We start from the raw sequence: 15,422 nt of genomic DNA, 5'->3' as shown, positions 1-15,422 counted from the left end.
ACCTTGGCTTTTGATGGAAGTTGCCCAGCCTCGAAAGATCCCCGCTAATCTGCTTCCCTGACTTATCTTGCGGCATTCTCTTGACAACAACATCGTAGTCTTTGTTTCTATTCTCACATCAAGACAAACCTGCCCTACGGCCATCCACCATTGGCACACAGAGAGAGCAGCATGTTTGAAGTGCCTGAAGCAAAGAGGTAATTGATGACCTGCTTACCCTGGCTCTTTTTTTTCCCATTCATTAACTCGCTTTTCAGGGTTCGAAGAGAAGATCTGGACAAATCAGATGATGGCGCAGAGAATTGGAGTGTCGACGGCATTTGTGATGCCGAGTTGCGCGCAAAACTGAATGAACAGATCGCAAGAGCATTGGGACTGGAAGTATTGGCAGAACCGACGCCTGACGTCGCGATCAAGGACTGTTCTCTAAGAGGAAGCAAAGAGTCTCGTGATAACGGTATTGGAGAATCAGAGGCTATTCCCGCCGCGAAGGATGATGAGGAAGAAGAATTTGTTTTTCGACTTTTCAGCAAAGCCCCACCAAGCCAAAAGGTTGTTCTGGAGGAAGATCATGGACCAACAGGCGATGGAACTTTTGTGAGCGGTCGACCACTCAGTTACTATGTGGTTAAAAACGTCTCTGCAGAACGAAAGCATGAGTATACTGTAGCAGCAGTGAGTGGGGATCAAGTGTTGGCAAGATCACACGTCAGGGCTTGGGGCCTCCAGGTTCCTTGGAAGGTTACGAAACTCGCTATTACTCGAAAAGCCAGGGCGAATGAAAAACGGGCACAGGGTGAAGTGGCACAAACAAAACGGCGACCAGGGAAGAAACAACGGATATCCTTAAGAAAACGAGCAAAGGAAATGGAAGAGAGGAAAGCAGCCGAGGTCAAAAAACTGGCCGAGAAAGAGGAGCATGTAAAAGACAAGAAGAAGAGGATGAATCGTCTGAAGAAGCTACGAAAAAGGGCAAAAGCAAAAAAAGGACAGAAACAAGCATTGAAAGAGGGAGATGCGGATCATGACTCTAATGCAGATTCGTCAGGTTCCAAGTGAACGAATTCCAGAGAAGCTATAGATAAAGAGAAGTATTATTTAGTAAACTATACAAGCTTCAAATCATGAATATTACTTATTCTAAATTATATTTATGACTAAGTATATATAGAATATTCCTTTAAGTTAAAACGTCTATGAGATATAGTTTTATACCTTCGTAAACTTAAAATATAAAAACGGAGTTAAACTTGAGCTCTTCTTAAATTATTTGTCTTACCTCCATACCTATATGTAGTTGCTGTCATAGGTAGTAGGTAAGGTAGTAAGTACTAACCTTTTTATTAATGACCACCGCAATTATGATGAATGGTGGAGGAGGATGGGGGGGCCTTTACCTAGTTGCGCCTGGGCTTCCAGGACCTGCATTCGTACCTTAGAGCATCCGCCAATTATATTCGGCAGGCGTTACTTACCAATTCTCAAGACTGAGGTGTCGGGTGCCCTCCTCCTCCATCAACTCAACCAGGCCACGTCTACAACCATTATCACTCAACATAGTCATACATTTCGGTCTCCCCAAAGTATCGGTTGAGACAAAAGCCGCATGCTTGTTTTCCTTGTCACCAATACTCAATCAAGCAGTATTTCCAGTATGGCTTAAGCACCGAAACGAAAAACATCAAATTTGGCGGGGCATTTGTTTAGATCAACCTCACGAGCAACCGACCAACACCATGAGCAACGTCTGGCCTCCGAGGGCCTCTCAGGACGATGCGCAACCTGTTACTCCGGTAGAAGATGTAACTGATACAGGCGAAATCGCTGACCTCGCCGGCGAGGCCGAACAGCCCGATCTTCCACCGGTTCCTGCGCCGCCCACAGCAGCACGGCCTCCCCTCGAGCGAAACTCTCTACAAGGCGCCCCTCCAGCCGCGCCTATGGCGCCTCTTCCTTCAAATGACCAGCCTTCGGGGACTGACTCGCTCTCTCTCCAGCAATTGCGCCATATAGTAGCGGAGTTCAATCGCGCCGATCCTGTCGCCTATGATTTTGAGTACACCGACATGGGTCCGCATGCCGAAGAGATAGACGAGTGGTTCAACTATCAGGTACCACAGTGGGTTAGGCTCAGTGCTGCACAGAGAGCTTTTAAGTGGCACTGGCAGCATGAGTCGAGATCTCAGGACTCATGGGATGATGCAGATAATGATACTCGGGCACGGTTTGTCCAAACCGCTATAGCGGGCGTGCAATCCAATGATGCTGCACTACGGTCAGCTTCTATTGGGAAGCTGGTGTATCTGGTTTTGGGCCGTTGGAATGATACCGCCATGCCGAATGCGACACCAGGGGATAGCCGATCTGTTGCGAGTATTCCGCAGCTGCAGGCTATCAAGGCTGGAGTCGAGTGTCTTAGCTCTTTGGAAGGGCTGCCCGTGATATGGGAAGCCCTGCGGAGTAACTTCGAAGTACAGTGGTGAGCATAGCATGACGTACCTTCTGCAGCATGAAACTGAATATAGACTCCAGGTCAGGGGACCCCTTAGGGCAGCATAACAGCGCCCAAGAAGCTCAGGATGAGCTGATGAATCTTATGACCATCATGTACGTTGCAGTGCAGGAAACTCTCAACGACCCAGAAGACATGTCCTCTACGCACGGAAAACTGTGTAAGCTTTTTCTTCGTCTTCCGTCTGGCCTTGACTGATATGAATAGTGGAACTCAACCCCTCGATGGTCGATTACATGTTTACAGCAACTTCGAAATTACGATGGGATGAGCAAAATGCCATGCCCCAAACTCAGGTATGTTGAGCAGTCGTGTTTCACACCGTGATGCTCATTCTTCAACAGATACTTCTACTGTTTTGGAAATCGATTCTACTTGTTTTTGGTGGAACCAAAGAGCTCGAAGCTATCAAAGACGCTACTAATGAGATGGGAGACAAAGCAGCTGATAAGAAGACCATCACTGCTTCGCCCCTAGATTATCACGTTTTCCGGCAAGAGATTACCTCAAAATACCCAGCATATGTACCTCCGCGACCAGCCATTCCACTTGAAGCAGATAACACCTCTTTATTACCCGCTCTCTCGAGTCAAGTTTCCAGGAACAACGGTGCTAACGGTATCATCCCCGCGCCACCCCAGGTTCACAGTGGAGGAACCTCAATTCTTGACCAACCAGTACACATTGCAACCCCGGCGCCGTCACCACCCCCTTCTCCAGCTGTTAACGGAAAGGGAGGCAAGAAACAGAACTATCAAACAAACCAGAATTTCCCATTCATGTACCCTCCCTTAGATGCGTCGAGCAACTTTGCTGGTGGGAAAGGCCCTTCCGGCCTTCAACATGCTCTGGTCGGCCGAAAATGGGAAGGAAGCGATATTCCCGCTTCCATCCTAGAAGCCGGAGAGTTATTCTCTAAACGAGTCAGGATGACGCGAGCGACTCGCCAGCTTTGGGAAGAGCGCGAGCGATTTCTCAAGTTCGAGCGTGGTTATAACAGTGACCACAATGATGATGACGATGAGATCGAGGGTCTAGACCTTAATGAGCTTTCGGCAGAAGAGCAAGAGATCCTGAAGGCGGTAAAAGCGCAGACAAAAGCAGAGGAGAAGAGAAAGCATCCCGTCGCTCCTGAACCGGAGATTGACTATGGTCCTCGACCAGAGCTGTTGTCTGAACGAGACAAGCAACGGCTTGCTGCTGTTGAAAAGTTCTATGTGGGTGGTAAAAACGAACCATTAAAATGGGGAAGATGCTAACGACGTTTAGCGTGATGCTCTGCCTCACCTCCAATCGCTTGTGATAGTGCTGCTGCGGCCGATTCTTCTTAACGTGACAGCAATCGTCGCGCAGCAGCCTCAACAAGCACCGCCAGGAATGGGTAGAGGTAACAATCCTGGCATGAACGGCGGTCCTTCGGCGAACAGACAGCAGCAGGAGTTGCCCGGACAAGGCCTCCCCAAACCACCGACACCTGAATTATCGCTAGAAGAAGTCGACGCCGCCAGGACTCGGGAAATCACATCCAAAGCCATGACTGGTATTCTCATACTCCTGTTGAAATGGCTGAGAGTTTCTCGTATGTTGACAAAGTCTATTCGATTGTCTGCTTTACTGATATCAAATAGATGTCCTCAAATTTGAGTATATGACGCAACTTCTACTGGACTCTAACTACGTCCCTCTCGTCCTCAAGCTCTTTGCTCATCAAGATGTTCAGCAAGTGGTCGATAGCAAAATGGACCGCGCTGAAAATAGGTATGATGTAATGCTTAGGAGTTGAGAACCAGTCTATTAATATTCCTAGTTTCTTCCATTTCTGTAACCTGTTGTCGCAATCTAGAGATAAGGCAACTGCAGACTCGGTGCAGGAAGAAGATGAAGGGGATGACGAAGAGATAGAAGAGAGTGAAGACGAGGCTGCACCCCCGCCAATTAGGAGAAGACGATCACCAACTGCGCAAAACTACGATGACACAGATTCCAACAGCGATGACCACGCTTCTTCAACGAGACCCGAAGTAGACGAGCTTGGCTATCCCCTTAATCAACAGCCGACAGAGCCTATCACGGACTTCTCGCGCCGCAACTTCTTCTCCCTCATTAATTACTTGAGAGTGATGCAAAAGATTTGCAAAAACAAAGCACACCGAAACTTGCTGCTTGTCCAATATAAGTCGTCAACAATCCTTAGGAAGTCTCTCAAAGTACCTCAACCAGAATTACGCCTTTACACACTTAAATTGTTCAAGAACCAAGTTCCCTACTGCGGCCGTAAGTGGCGACAGAGCAACATGCGGGTGATCACGGCGATATATCTACACTGTCGACCGGAGCTGAAGGACGAATGGCTTGCGGGAAGTGACGTGGATGCCGAAGTCGATGCAGCGCTCCCCCTAGAACAAGCATTGCGCAGCCTAACGCACTGGCTTAACCTTCGCCGGTACCCAGATAAGATCGCACCAGATATCAGAGCTGCTATGCGAGACGAGCAGGACTTTTTCTCTAGAGAACTTGAGAAGCTGGAGCTGAATTGGACGGATGGGGGAGGCGACGATGGCATGAGCGAACTAGAGCCGGGTGAGGTCTGGTAAGCCTCCACTGTTACACCAAGGGGTTCTTGCTCGGGCGCTTTTGGTTGGTATGGCGATTGACAAACAGCGAGTTGTTTGTTTAGTTTCCGTTAAGACTCGTAGTTTGTGAGTTTCCCGTTACATCAGCTTTTTGGTCTGGGATGTAACAGTTCAACCTCTCTGATTGATATTGAGGCTTGGTTCTGCGATGATATGGACATGGAAGAGATTAAAGCGAAGGCACCACCAGCCTGTCAGATGAGTATAAAGTAGTTCAAGCGGCGAAAGACCCTGGAGACAAAATAAACTAAGAGATTTGAGTTCAAGGCAAGAAGAAAATGTGAGCAGCCCAGCCTTGAATTGCACGCCCACCAGTGGGAAAATGGCTCATCACTATTATCCCGGCTTTGAAAGGATCAAAAAGCATATAATTAATCATTAGGCGGGCTAGCCAAACCCTATGTAATCGTTTGCGAGCGACATATTATTTCTGCCGGGAGCTACATTCCGGGTATCATTCTGTGCAATTTTCCAATTGGGATTTCTAGTTTCTTTCGTTCCAACTTAAGTGCGATCGTAAACACCGTCTTCATAGCGATAGTTTGGATTCTCAGTCTGACGAGCGGGCGGTTGAGTGACACCATACTCAGGCTCAGGGTAGTGAATCTGACCATAACCGTCCTGGCGCGCATACTTGGGGTCTTGATAACTGAAGCCGGTGTTATCGTACTTGTTGTAGGTATTGTCAGGGTAGTTGTTGACGGCGGTGCGATCTGTGGTGTGGCTCTGGCGATATGCATCGAGCTGATCAGGGTGAGTATGCTCCGGCAAATCATGACCTTCTTCGGCGGCAGCAGCCTTGCGACGACGGGATATACGGCCCAGGAATCCACCCTTGGCACCATAGCCCGAGGTGTAATCGTTAGCAGGACTGGGGCCGAAACGCTTCTCCTTACGGTGGTGGCGAGCAAGGGCAACCTCCAACACAATGGATAATATGAAGAAAATACTGTTGAAAGGTCAGTTGGGTTGCGGTACGGTCGTGTCTAGATTTGTGACTTGCATGGCAATGATAGAAACAGCTAGACAAGCAGACTGGAGCTTGCAGGCCGTGCGGTAACTCGGCAAAGCAGTGAATCCATCACTGCCCTCGGCAGTGTTTCCAGCCTTTCCTTTACCAAATGGAGTGTCTAGATAGCCAGTGCAGCTGCTAGCACCACCCTTGTTGGCAACAGCAACATAGATAAATGCACCGATGAAAGCGACATCCAGGATGATGGCCAAGAGAGAAGAAAGTGTACGACCAGCGAGACAGCAGACAAGTACCAAAGCTGCAGCAGTGTAGAGAACAGCTACACCAGAGATACCCTCCACGGCGCGGATGGTATCGCTGATGTGAAGGTTGTGGTTGTGGAGCGTGGCTAAGAAGTAGGAGTAAATGGCAAGGATGAGGGCTGCACAGGCAAATTGAATGCCACGAATGAACCATTGAAGGAACTTGAGAGCGGTTCCTGACTTGGCACCCATGGTTGCTTAGGATTATACGAATATTGTCAAGAAAATAACGGAAGATGTGAGGATTAAGGTTCGTGGAGGGGGATAGGTAGACTGGGTGAGGAATTCGGGGTTTAAGTGGTTTCTTGCGTATGGAGACTAAGCTTGCGCAAGACATCCATTATTACGTAGCTGGGATCCCTCCCAGCGCCATTGCAAAGCATCTGATTGTGTGGAAGTGGCCGAGTTTCTGTTCATCGCATTAAGAGTGGCGATGCTAAGGCGGCCGAATCTGGTGATGACGACTTTGGGTGTGTGGCTTGCATGCGTATGATTGGATGCAACACGTGCACAGCCTTTGTTTCGTTAGTGGAGACGCTGGCGTGTTGTGGCTTGGATGAGATGGAATTGGGGAGAGCTTCTTCTTCATCTACCTACCTACTCATTGTCCAATGGAAACCATTCTTAAGCAGGAGGAAGAATAGGATTGGAACTTACAAGTTAATAGATATCTTCCTCAATTATGGCTTGAATATGGGAAAATTGAATATGCCGGTATAGTCGCTCATATTCGGTGGAGCAGAATACCCATTGTCGATCATTAGTCTCAGGTTTCTGATGATGTCAACCTTGAAAAAACTTGAACGCCAATGACGACTGAAACCGGGAGATCAACTCTACTGAAAGCTTTACCAATTAAACCAGAACTGAACAAGAAGAGATGGACAGGGGGGTTCAAGAACTGCCGAAAAGTTGATGAAGAACTGCTCAGGTCCCGAACTTCACGACAGGGGTATGCCATCTAGCTACCTAGCTAAAGGTTCTAAAGAATCTGGATGTCCCTGCATTAGCCATGCTCTTTCTTCAACAACCTTGATTTATGTTATAGCTTCGTTGCCATGAGAGCCTGGCACCCCTACTAGGTCAGGTCCCTGGTTAACTAGGAAGACTTGCCGTTAGGAGGCGGAGAGACATCTTTACAAGCAAGCCGGAATTATTTCCTTTTCCTGACATTGACATTCGAGAAGCACCACCAATTATTGTCTACTAACTATATGCTTTATCTGGCAAATCGTATACAGAAGACAAATGCACAACATCTGTGGTCATCCCGAACACATCACTATCAGCTCCATACTAAGAGACTACTTGTCTCATCTCTCAATGCGTATTCGTTGTATCAGGCAGAGAGTTTCCTTCATAACTTATACCTTCCGCCGAATTATCAGTGATGTCTGTCGTCGTTCAGTTGCGTACCCCGCCATCAGCTTGGTGCAGCATGCTACTACCCCACAACGCGTCTAAACACGTTCTGTGCCTAGGTAGTAGTACGTTATCTTTCATCGAGCAAACTATCGAAATGGCAGACACAACTAGTGACGAAGATCGAGAGGTAGGAAACTCTTCCTTCATTTCTGGCAATGTTCCACGGATAGCTAATCAATCAAATGTAGCGCCTCAAGGCTGCCTTGTGGTACGCAGTTGGTCAAATTGTCGATGAGGAGTCTCTACGCCGTAGCCGAAATGCAACACCACAGTTCATCGGTGCACTCACAGAGCTAGTCTGGACACAAATCGGTAAACAACAATAACCGCTCTCACTTTAGTATCGGGGGAGGGTGCTGACTGGAAAACAGAAAACGTTGCCACAGATCTGGAGAGCTTCAGTAATCACGCTGGACGGTCCACAGTGACAACAGATGATGTGTTACTTCTTGCCAGAAAGAATCCCGATTTACACCAGATCATGAAAGAGTTTGTTGACCAGGCAAAGGCAGAAAAGGGAACTGCAAAGGGTAGAGGGGGTGCAAGCAAACGTTAGATTTGCCGAAGGGCATCTGGGAGTTTGGCGCAACAAAAGGGACCTGACTGGCGACAGGAGTCAGAGATTATGGCCAGCGATACGCAGCTTGCGACGAAGTTCTGATAATTAACCGTCTATTTATCTACTCCCGTCTCTATGTCTCTATTCGTATGTGTATGTGTATGTGTATGTTCTATGGACTCACTCAAATCTTGATTGAGGATTCCCCTCGATACTTATCCCGATATTCATTGAGCATGCCCAGAGTAACATTCGAGCCACCACAAAGCACAATCACCACGTTCTTCTTACCCCATTCCTCGTCGGACATGCCCTGTCCAAGCACTCTTCTCAGATCCCCTCGGTAAGCGGGAGCCAGGGCAGCACCGCAAGCGACTTCAACCAAATGCAGCCCATCGTCAGCGAAGCGCACGGCACTAATGGCAGCATCCGCATCAGATACAACGAGGCTCTTCATAGTACCCGAAGAATGCTGGCTCCATTTCCAAGTCTGCTCTGACACTCTGGTGGCGCCCAGAGACGTTGCGATCGAGGTCATCTCAGGGAGAGTTACGTGTTCTTTGGCAAGGACACTTGCGTTGAGACTGTCTGCTCCCTTCGTTTCGACGGCCACGACAGCTGGTTTCTTATCTTGCCAGGGACGGCCCTCAACGCCTTGCATCAGGCCATTGATCAAACCGCCGCCTCCGACGCTACAGACGATCCCTTCGATGGGCTCTTCAAGTTGATCTCGGATCTCATCAACCATAGTTGCTGCACCATCCCAAACCCGAGGATCGTCGAAGGGCGGGACATATATGCCCATGGGATCGTTTGCCAATAGCTCCTCGCACATATACTTGTCACACTCGGCCCAATTCCTGCCTTTTTGGTGTACTTTCACCCCAAGGTCGAGAAGCTTGCCCTTCATTAGCTCAGTAATGATGGTAGGAATTACGATAGTCGCCTTTTGGCCCAGAGAGAGGGCAGAAGTTGCACATGCCAGACCAGCGTTGCCTCCAGATGAGCAGTAGAAGTGGACCGGGCCTGTGGCAGCAGCAGCCGCTTGGGTCATAAGGTTGCCAATGCCGCGAGACTTGAAAGAGCCTGAGGGTTGAAGATTCTCAAGCTTAAGGTATACATTGCTCAGATGCTGTTAGTTGGTTTGACCTAAGTCGTGACGGTGAAGCTCACCAGCCTGCCACGCGGGACAATTGAGGATTCAAGAGACATGGTGTTCGGATCCATGGTAGCTTTGCATCGGAGCCAAGGGAGCCCATGGTGAAGATTGGCTTGAATCGCCTTTGCTAACAGTTTGAGGTGCTATCCTGTTGCCACTTTGACTCCAATGATCAATCAAGGTTGGATTGAAGTAAAGGTGGCTCGGGGGAACAGCGTGCTATGGTCGGAGTTTCTTGAATGTGAAGAGATAGAGAGTTAATAGAGAAAGGCCGTATTTATTTTTATAGATGCATAGGTGTCAAGTCAGAACCACATAGACAGACTCCGTAGACGCTGTCGAGGGTCTTACTGAATTTCTGTTTTTAGCGCACTGCGGAGTTTGGCTTGAACCCCCAAATATTTCCTAGATTGTATCCACTTGCCAAACGAAAGGCGCAAACACAGTGATAAGTGCATCTCAAGCCTTCGAAATGGTTCTAGCCTTGGACTGTCTGAGTCAGATGAAGGAGTGAGTCCTCAGGGAGCAAGAAAACATCACATCTTAATATAAGGCATCAAAATAAACTCAGCAAAAGGTCTTCTAAACTCATCCTAAGCTGGCCCTAAACTTATACTAAGTTACCTAAGCCTTTTTACCGCTTAGGATCAAGGTCCTGAGTTTTCTTTCCTTCCCTTGGGAGTTTACTTCCCCTTCAACCTACCTAGGTATGTAATATGACCCTAGAATATCTACAAGGATGAATTCAGCTTAAAACCATCGAACTGGATTAACACATTTGTTCATACGATGAGCGACGGTCATTCCAAAGGAGATGCTGTCGCCTCACACTAAATACATAGTCTATAGAGAAATGCAAAGAGTTCAAAAGCCGTTGACCCCATTAACTTCGAATCGTTGGTTCCTTTTAGAAAGATTGATTCAGACGTATTTCACCCAACGCAATATGGAAATAGAAGCGTTACGACTTTGAAACCTGCGTTTGTTATGATAGTGCAGTGAGAACTTCGCACTGAAGCAATCGTTGGAAGACATCCAGTGGTAGGGATCATCGAACCAGGCTCTTCAAGCGTTCATGAGGCCCTGCTTCATGGGCATGAGCTAGAGACCAACGCTCTGGTCTCACAACACTTGCTAAAGCTCTCTGTCGGTGATTGTGTCGTCTACAGCCTTGATACACTCCATAGTGGCCTCGGTGTCGTCTCTTGGACTTCTGTAACTCATTTGATGATTCTGTCAGTTCTCCCTGGCATGGTAAATCACTTGATTATGTCTGTAATCACCAGTTGGTGCGGTGTCATGTCTTTGAGATGCCAAACTCACAATATGTTATTCGTCTATTCTAACCTAAGGTATCGTGCTTATCTTGTATCTAGCCTTCTGTCAAGATTCGCCTGTTATGCTCTCAACGTTTGGTAGTGGTAAGACTGACACCCAGCCGCGACTATATTGCGCCCAATCTCTTCTTGGTGTCAGTTGCTTTAATCCCGTTGCCGCCACTGAACGTTCGCCAAAGCCTGGTTCTGAAGTCGACTTCATGCCTCAGCCTAGCGATATAGCAACGTCAAGCCCTGTCTGTGCTCTTCGTACATCTTCAACATAGAAGGGGGCCGATCAGCTAAATTGGAACAACCGAAAAACAGAGTGCCGAAAAATGACTGGAATTATGATAGGGGTTGCTTAACTTATCAAAGCCAATGCCTCTTCATCTGGTGTTCGTTGGAACTCAGCAGTGAATCACTAGCCCCCTTATCTCAATATAAAAGAGTCCTCTTCCTTTCTTCCACATTCATCTCTTCACATCTTCCCCACAACACCACATCTTCTCTGCTCAACACTACTCGTTTCATTTCCCCCCTCAGCTTCACTCAAAGCTATCCACCTCTCTCAAGATTCTGCACCTACATTGCACACCATGGCGCCCACGTGCAATGTCAAGCAGAAAACGATGGCCAGGGCTCAAGTTGGCCAGATCATTCGATCTAAGACCCGCTCATCCTCCCCAAGCAGTTCATCTTCTTCGAGTAGCTCATCGGCACCAGGTAGCCCATCTTCCTCAAGCGACTCAGCTGTCTCGATCGGAAACAAGAGAAGCCCAATGGCCGCCAGAAACGAACCCCCTAAGAAGCGTTTTAAGCCTCAGCCCAACAGAGACTCACAGCCAGTCAAGGCGTCCAACAACAACAAGGTGATCATCGAAGCGCCGCTCTTGAAAGATTTCACCAAGGAGTATGGAATTCCCATAAGTCAATTCGTCTGGGGACCGCGCGAGGCAACTCCTGAAGAAGAGTCGTTTGACGAAGATGAGACGGCACCCCCTCCCGCTATCCCCAACGCCTACCAACGGGATCCAGGTTCGCGTCGAGGTAGGGCTCTGCTGCTGCTGCCCAAGAACATCACTCCCATTGCTGCCCGTTATCAAGCCCGTGCTCAGCGAGGTCGCCGCAGGGCTATCCGCAATTCCCCGGCTCCAGAGCCTCGACCTAGACTCCCTATCAGGATCAAGGTCAAGAACCCCAGACGTCTCAGCTTCATGGGCCTTCCCGCCGAGGTTCGTGAACAAATCTATCGAGGTCTTCTTTTGTCGGACAACCCTATTCTTGTTTACGATAGCTGGAGGCGCGTGTACCAGCGAAAGAATCCTGGCCTGGACATCAGCATCCTCATGGTGTGCAAGAAAGTCTTTGTCGAAGCGAGAGGCGTCATGTATGGCGAAAATATCTTTCTCTACCTTCTTCGGGATGCGCCTACTCAATATCACGGGATGGCCAATATCCAGGACCTAGTCAATGACGACGTATATGTCCCTGAGCCTGGCATGAGAGACCAGGAAAACATCGCCAACAGAGACATCAATCCTTTGGCACTACCAGTCCACGAGCCTGGGACTATCGACACTGTCAAATACGCTCAGTATTTTCGCTTCATCACGGTCAAGGCTGACCCCAGTCGCTCCAATGCAGTCACGAAGGAATTCATGGCCGATGCCATCAAGATGTTTGCCAAGGCCCCTTATAATGCCAACATCCACACGCTCAAGATCGTCATCAGCCCCAGGCGCGAGCATGGCAAGTTTACCTTTGTCGACTTTTTTGAGCCAACCTCGGAGCTGATGATCGCATTGAGGGCACTACCTTGTGAGAGAATACATGTTCAGATCGTGAATAAGCTTCTCAACAATGGTGCTTGGCCCTCCTCAACTGATCTCATTCTTCGTACCCACCAACTGCGATTTCAGAGGCAACTCGTGTTGCAGGCGCGTGAGGACGAAAGAAAGGGTGAAAGCAATAACAAAGACGTCAAAGGTCAGAGTAGTGACCTTTTCCACACGGATGCTAAGATGAGAAAATTTCGCTACAACAAGCTATGCCTGATCCACCAGAGAATGGCTCAGCTCAGCAAATTCATTCGCCGGGTTTGCGAGAAGTGCGCCGAAGACGACGGTGGCAAGCAGAGAAGCGCTGACGGTGCTCCACCTGGAGCGACTGACGACGATGAAGACGATTTGCACATCCAGGACCATGATGAGTTGGAGGAGAGTGAGGGAGAAGAGGGAGAAGAGGAAGACCAGGAGTCGGACTATGAGCCTTAAGACGGATTTCTATTGGTGGAGGCAGCGAGGGAGGGGGGAATCGAGGAGAATACTTTTGCTAAGAAATGGACAGATGGATGATAGATCAACTTGCTCACAGATAGCTTAGCTTACTTGATCAACTACGGTCCGGGGTATCTCGCCATACCTATTCTATTAACCATGTCCGTCCTTTGATCCCCTTATGTTGTAGATATCTTGACCCTCTCCACCTCAAGTGTTTCTGTATCGATCAAGACCAGCTCTTTTGTTTCTGCAAAACTCGGTACGGTCACAAGTCTCACAGACTGACCCTCAGGTCCGTGGATAACCTTGGTAGAGAAGTGTGGCTGGTTGCCGACGAAATAGAGGTGAGGGCAAGTCTGCATCACAAAAGGGTCATCGTCCTGGAAGGGGTAGCTCCCTACGAGATGTTTTAGCTTGGAGACATGAAAATTCGGGTCATCGTCTACTCACATAGCGTATCGGGTGCAGTCGGGGCACAGCAACGCCATCGACACATAGCTTCCATCATGCCAAGACGGTCATCACTGCCAACGTACTTGAAAACATCGTCAACATTTTGGCCACCAGTACCAAGAAACCTCCATCCTTCGAGCTCCGCTTCCCACGGATTTGTGACAGTGTCAAACCAGCCGGGTAGGGTGGCTGGAGTTGTTGGGTCACGGGCATACGCTCGTGCCGAAGGGAACATTGCTGGATGCACAGGTTGCTGCGGGTAACTAGCGTTCGCGGGATCCTGGGCACCAGGGAGCATCGTGATAGGAATGGAAGGGAGAAGTTCGGCAATGAACGCGTCGAAGAGTTGGGAGGGGAGTGGGTTGTAGGCGCTGGCGTCGTAGCCGTACTTCTTCTGGGCTTTCTTTTCCGGGAGCGCCTCGTCTGCAGCAGGAGGTTTGCGGTCTGTTGTCGAGATAGAGTTTCCTGCTATGATAAGACGGCTAATATGAGAGACATTGACCTGGCTTAAAGGGGTCATAGCTTCACCAAGCAAGTACTCGGAAAGGAGTTCAAGCTCAAGGACGTGAGAAGCATCAGTACCTGAGAAAGATAAGCCAGAAACAATAGCAATCTTGCTGTTGCCCTTCTTGGCTTCAGAGGCATCGGCCATATGCTCATCCTCGTCCTTTGTCTTGGCCTTTTCTGAATTGGGCTTCGAAAGGTTCCAACGGTCAGGTTGCGGAGGAAGGTCAGGGAACTTGATGTCAATGACCTCTAATTCGCCGTTGGCATTTTCGGTGCCCATAACCCCAATAATACATCCAGTGACCAAGTTTACGGTCTTCAGCACATCACCAACCAGCCTGATGCGGCCCGACTCATCCTCCAGCATGACCTGGTCGTCTTGGGAGAAATATTTCGGTGTCAGAATAGGGGCGGAGATCCAACGCTACAGACATATTAGCATCCATTTCATAGTCGATCGGCGACTAATATGGCATACATCCTTAGACACGTCCTCCAGAATATTCGGCTTCAGTGGCATCTCCATGTATACGGTGCCAGTTACCCAGCACAGCTCTCCCTGCCGGACATCAAGCACCCGTTCGACTCTCTGTGCCTCCTCTTCTCCAATCGTTGTGCCTTTCCAGGCTTCTGCGGCTACCTTATCGACAGCTGGTTTTATCTTGGTGAGGCGCAAAAAGTACATATCGCCATATTGCTGCTGGTAAGAGCGTTGCTTGTCGAGGACAAAGGATTGTAGGGGCTTGTAAACGGAGGCACTCCGGGTAGGGAATTGGTGGGAAGTTTCGCTGAGGAATTCGAATTAGTCCAATGCTTGCTTGAATGAGTCTCAACACAGCTTACGAAGGCTTTCGCAAGAGGCTTCCTTCGACATCCTTGAGGGTCACCATGTTGAGTGGCCCAGAAATGGGGGTATTTGCAGGTCGACGGTGCAAATGAAGCGTCTGAAGGAAGTCCTGGACGTTTCAGGTAGTGACAAGGTTTGTCTTGTATCGTCGTCGTGCAATTGGCTTGACAAAGAGTCAAACTGAAGCTTCCAGCTACAGGTTGAAAACGCGTGAAGAAGCTTTGGTCCACGATTAGACGCGAATTGGCGTAAAGTGGCTAGGCAACGGATGAGGGGACTGATAGGGCCCGTTAGTGGGTAAGAGTTCCACTAATAAGGGACTCGATGTATCTCAGGTGTCATGACGTGCTGGATCTCAGGCGGAGGGTTCACTAACTGGAAACGATAACGATAGGTAGTGGAGTGCGCCCATAAACGATGGATAGCGGGGTTCAAGACGGCAGGCAGGAATCCT

The 15,422-nt window shown here is 48.9% G+C and overlaps 7 protein-coding genes across 7 annotated transcripts; 4 read left to right on the top strand and 3 right to left on the bottom strand.

Annotated features, from left to right (window-relative positions):
• Window positions 1-171: 171 nt before the first annotated feature.
• Window positions 172-1,059, top strand: FTJAE_547 (uncharacterized protein; the record flags this gene model as incomplete). The annotated part of the gene is made up of 3 exons (XM_037351980.1): window positions 172-197; window positions 258-675; window positions 730-1,059. 3 exons carry the CDS (start codon window positions 172-174, stop codon window positions 1,057-1,059), a joined length of 774 nt encoding a protein of 257 aa, XP_037212341.1.
• Window positions 1,060-1,736: 677 nt separating this feature from the next.
• Window positions 1,737-5,106, top strand: FTJAE_546 (uncharacterized protein; the record flags this gene model as incomplete). The annotated part of the gene is made up of 7 exons (XM_037351969.1): window positions 1,737-2,479; window positions 2,533-2,672; window positions 2,720-2,808; window positions 2,857-3,729; window positions 3,782-4,091; window positions 4,141-4,270; window positions 4,320-5,106. The coding sequence occupies 7 exons, from the start codon at window positions 1,737-1,739 to the stop codon at window positions 5,104-5,106; spliced, it is 3,072 nt and encodes a 1,023-aa protein (XP_037212340.1).
• A 543-nt stretch (window positions 5,107-5,649) lies between these two features.
• On the bottom strand, window positions 5,650-6,612 carry FTJAE_545 (membrane-associating domain protein; the record flags this gene model as incomplete). Its single annotated transcript, XM_037351958.1, has 2 exons — window positions 5,650-6,094; window positions 6,182-6,612. 2 exons carry the CDS (start codon window positions 6,610-6,612, stop codon window positions 5,650-5,652), a joined length of 876 nt encoding a protein of 291 aa, XP_037212339.1.
• Window positions 6,613-7,939: 1,327 nt separating this feature from the next.
• FTJAE_544 (apoptosis-inducing TAF9-like domain protein) lies at window positions 7,940-8,401 on the top strand (the record flags this gene model as incomplete). Its single annotated transcript, XM_037351947.1, has 3 exons — window positions 7,940-7,972; window positions 8,034-8,157; window positions 8,217-8,401. The coding sequence occupies 3 exons, from the start codon at window positions 7,940-7,942 to the stop codon at window positions 8,399-8,401; spliced, it is 342 nt and encodes a 113-aa protein (XP_037212338.1).
• Window positions 8,402-8,588: 187 nt separating this feature from the next.
• On the bottom strand, window positions 8,589-9,663 carry FTJAE_543 (L-serine dehydratase; the record flags this gene model as incomplete). Its single annotated transcript, XM_037351936.1, has 2 exons — window positions 8,589-9,528; window positions 9,578-9,663. 2 exons carry the CDS (start codon window positions 9,661-9,663, stop codon window positions 8,589-8,591), a joined length of 1,026 nt encoding a protein of 341 aa, XP_037212337.1.
• Window positions 9,664-11,478: 1,815 nt separating this feature from the next.
• Window positions 11,479-13,155, top strand: FTJAE_542 (uncharacterized protein; the record flags this gene model as incomplete). Its single annotated transcript, XM_037351925.1, has 1 exon — window positions 11,479-13,155. The coding sequence occupies one exon, from the start codon at window positions 11,479-11,481 to the stop codon at window positions 13,153-13,155; it is 1,677 nt and encodes a 558-aa protein (XP_037212336.1).
• A 182-nt stretch (window positions 13,156-13,337) lies between these two features.
• Window positions 13,338-15,011, bottom strand: FTJAE_541 (DNA polymerase delta subunit 2; the record flags this gene model as incomplete). Its single annotated transcript, XM_037351914.1, has 4 exons — window positions 13,338-13,558; window positions 13,612-14,545; window positions 14,600-14,909; window positions 14,965-15,011. 4 exons carry the CDS (start codon window positions 15,009-15,011, stop codon window positions 13,338-13,340), a joined length of 1,512 nt encoding a protein of 503 aa, XP_037212335.1.
• Window positions 15,012-15,422: the final 411 nt, after the last annotated feature.

Source organism: Fusarium tjaetaba (assembly GCF_013396195.1).
Source record: "Fusarium tjaetaba strain NRRL 66243 chromosome Unknown NRRL66243_c0000014, whole genome shotgun sequence".
NCBI classification, from domain to species: Eukaryota; Fungi; Ascomycota; class Sordariomycetes; order Hypocreales; family Nectriaceae; genus Fusarium; species Fusarium tjaetaba.
Note: the sequence above shows the minus strand (reverse complement) of the source record. Positions and strands in the feature narration are given on the sequence as shown.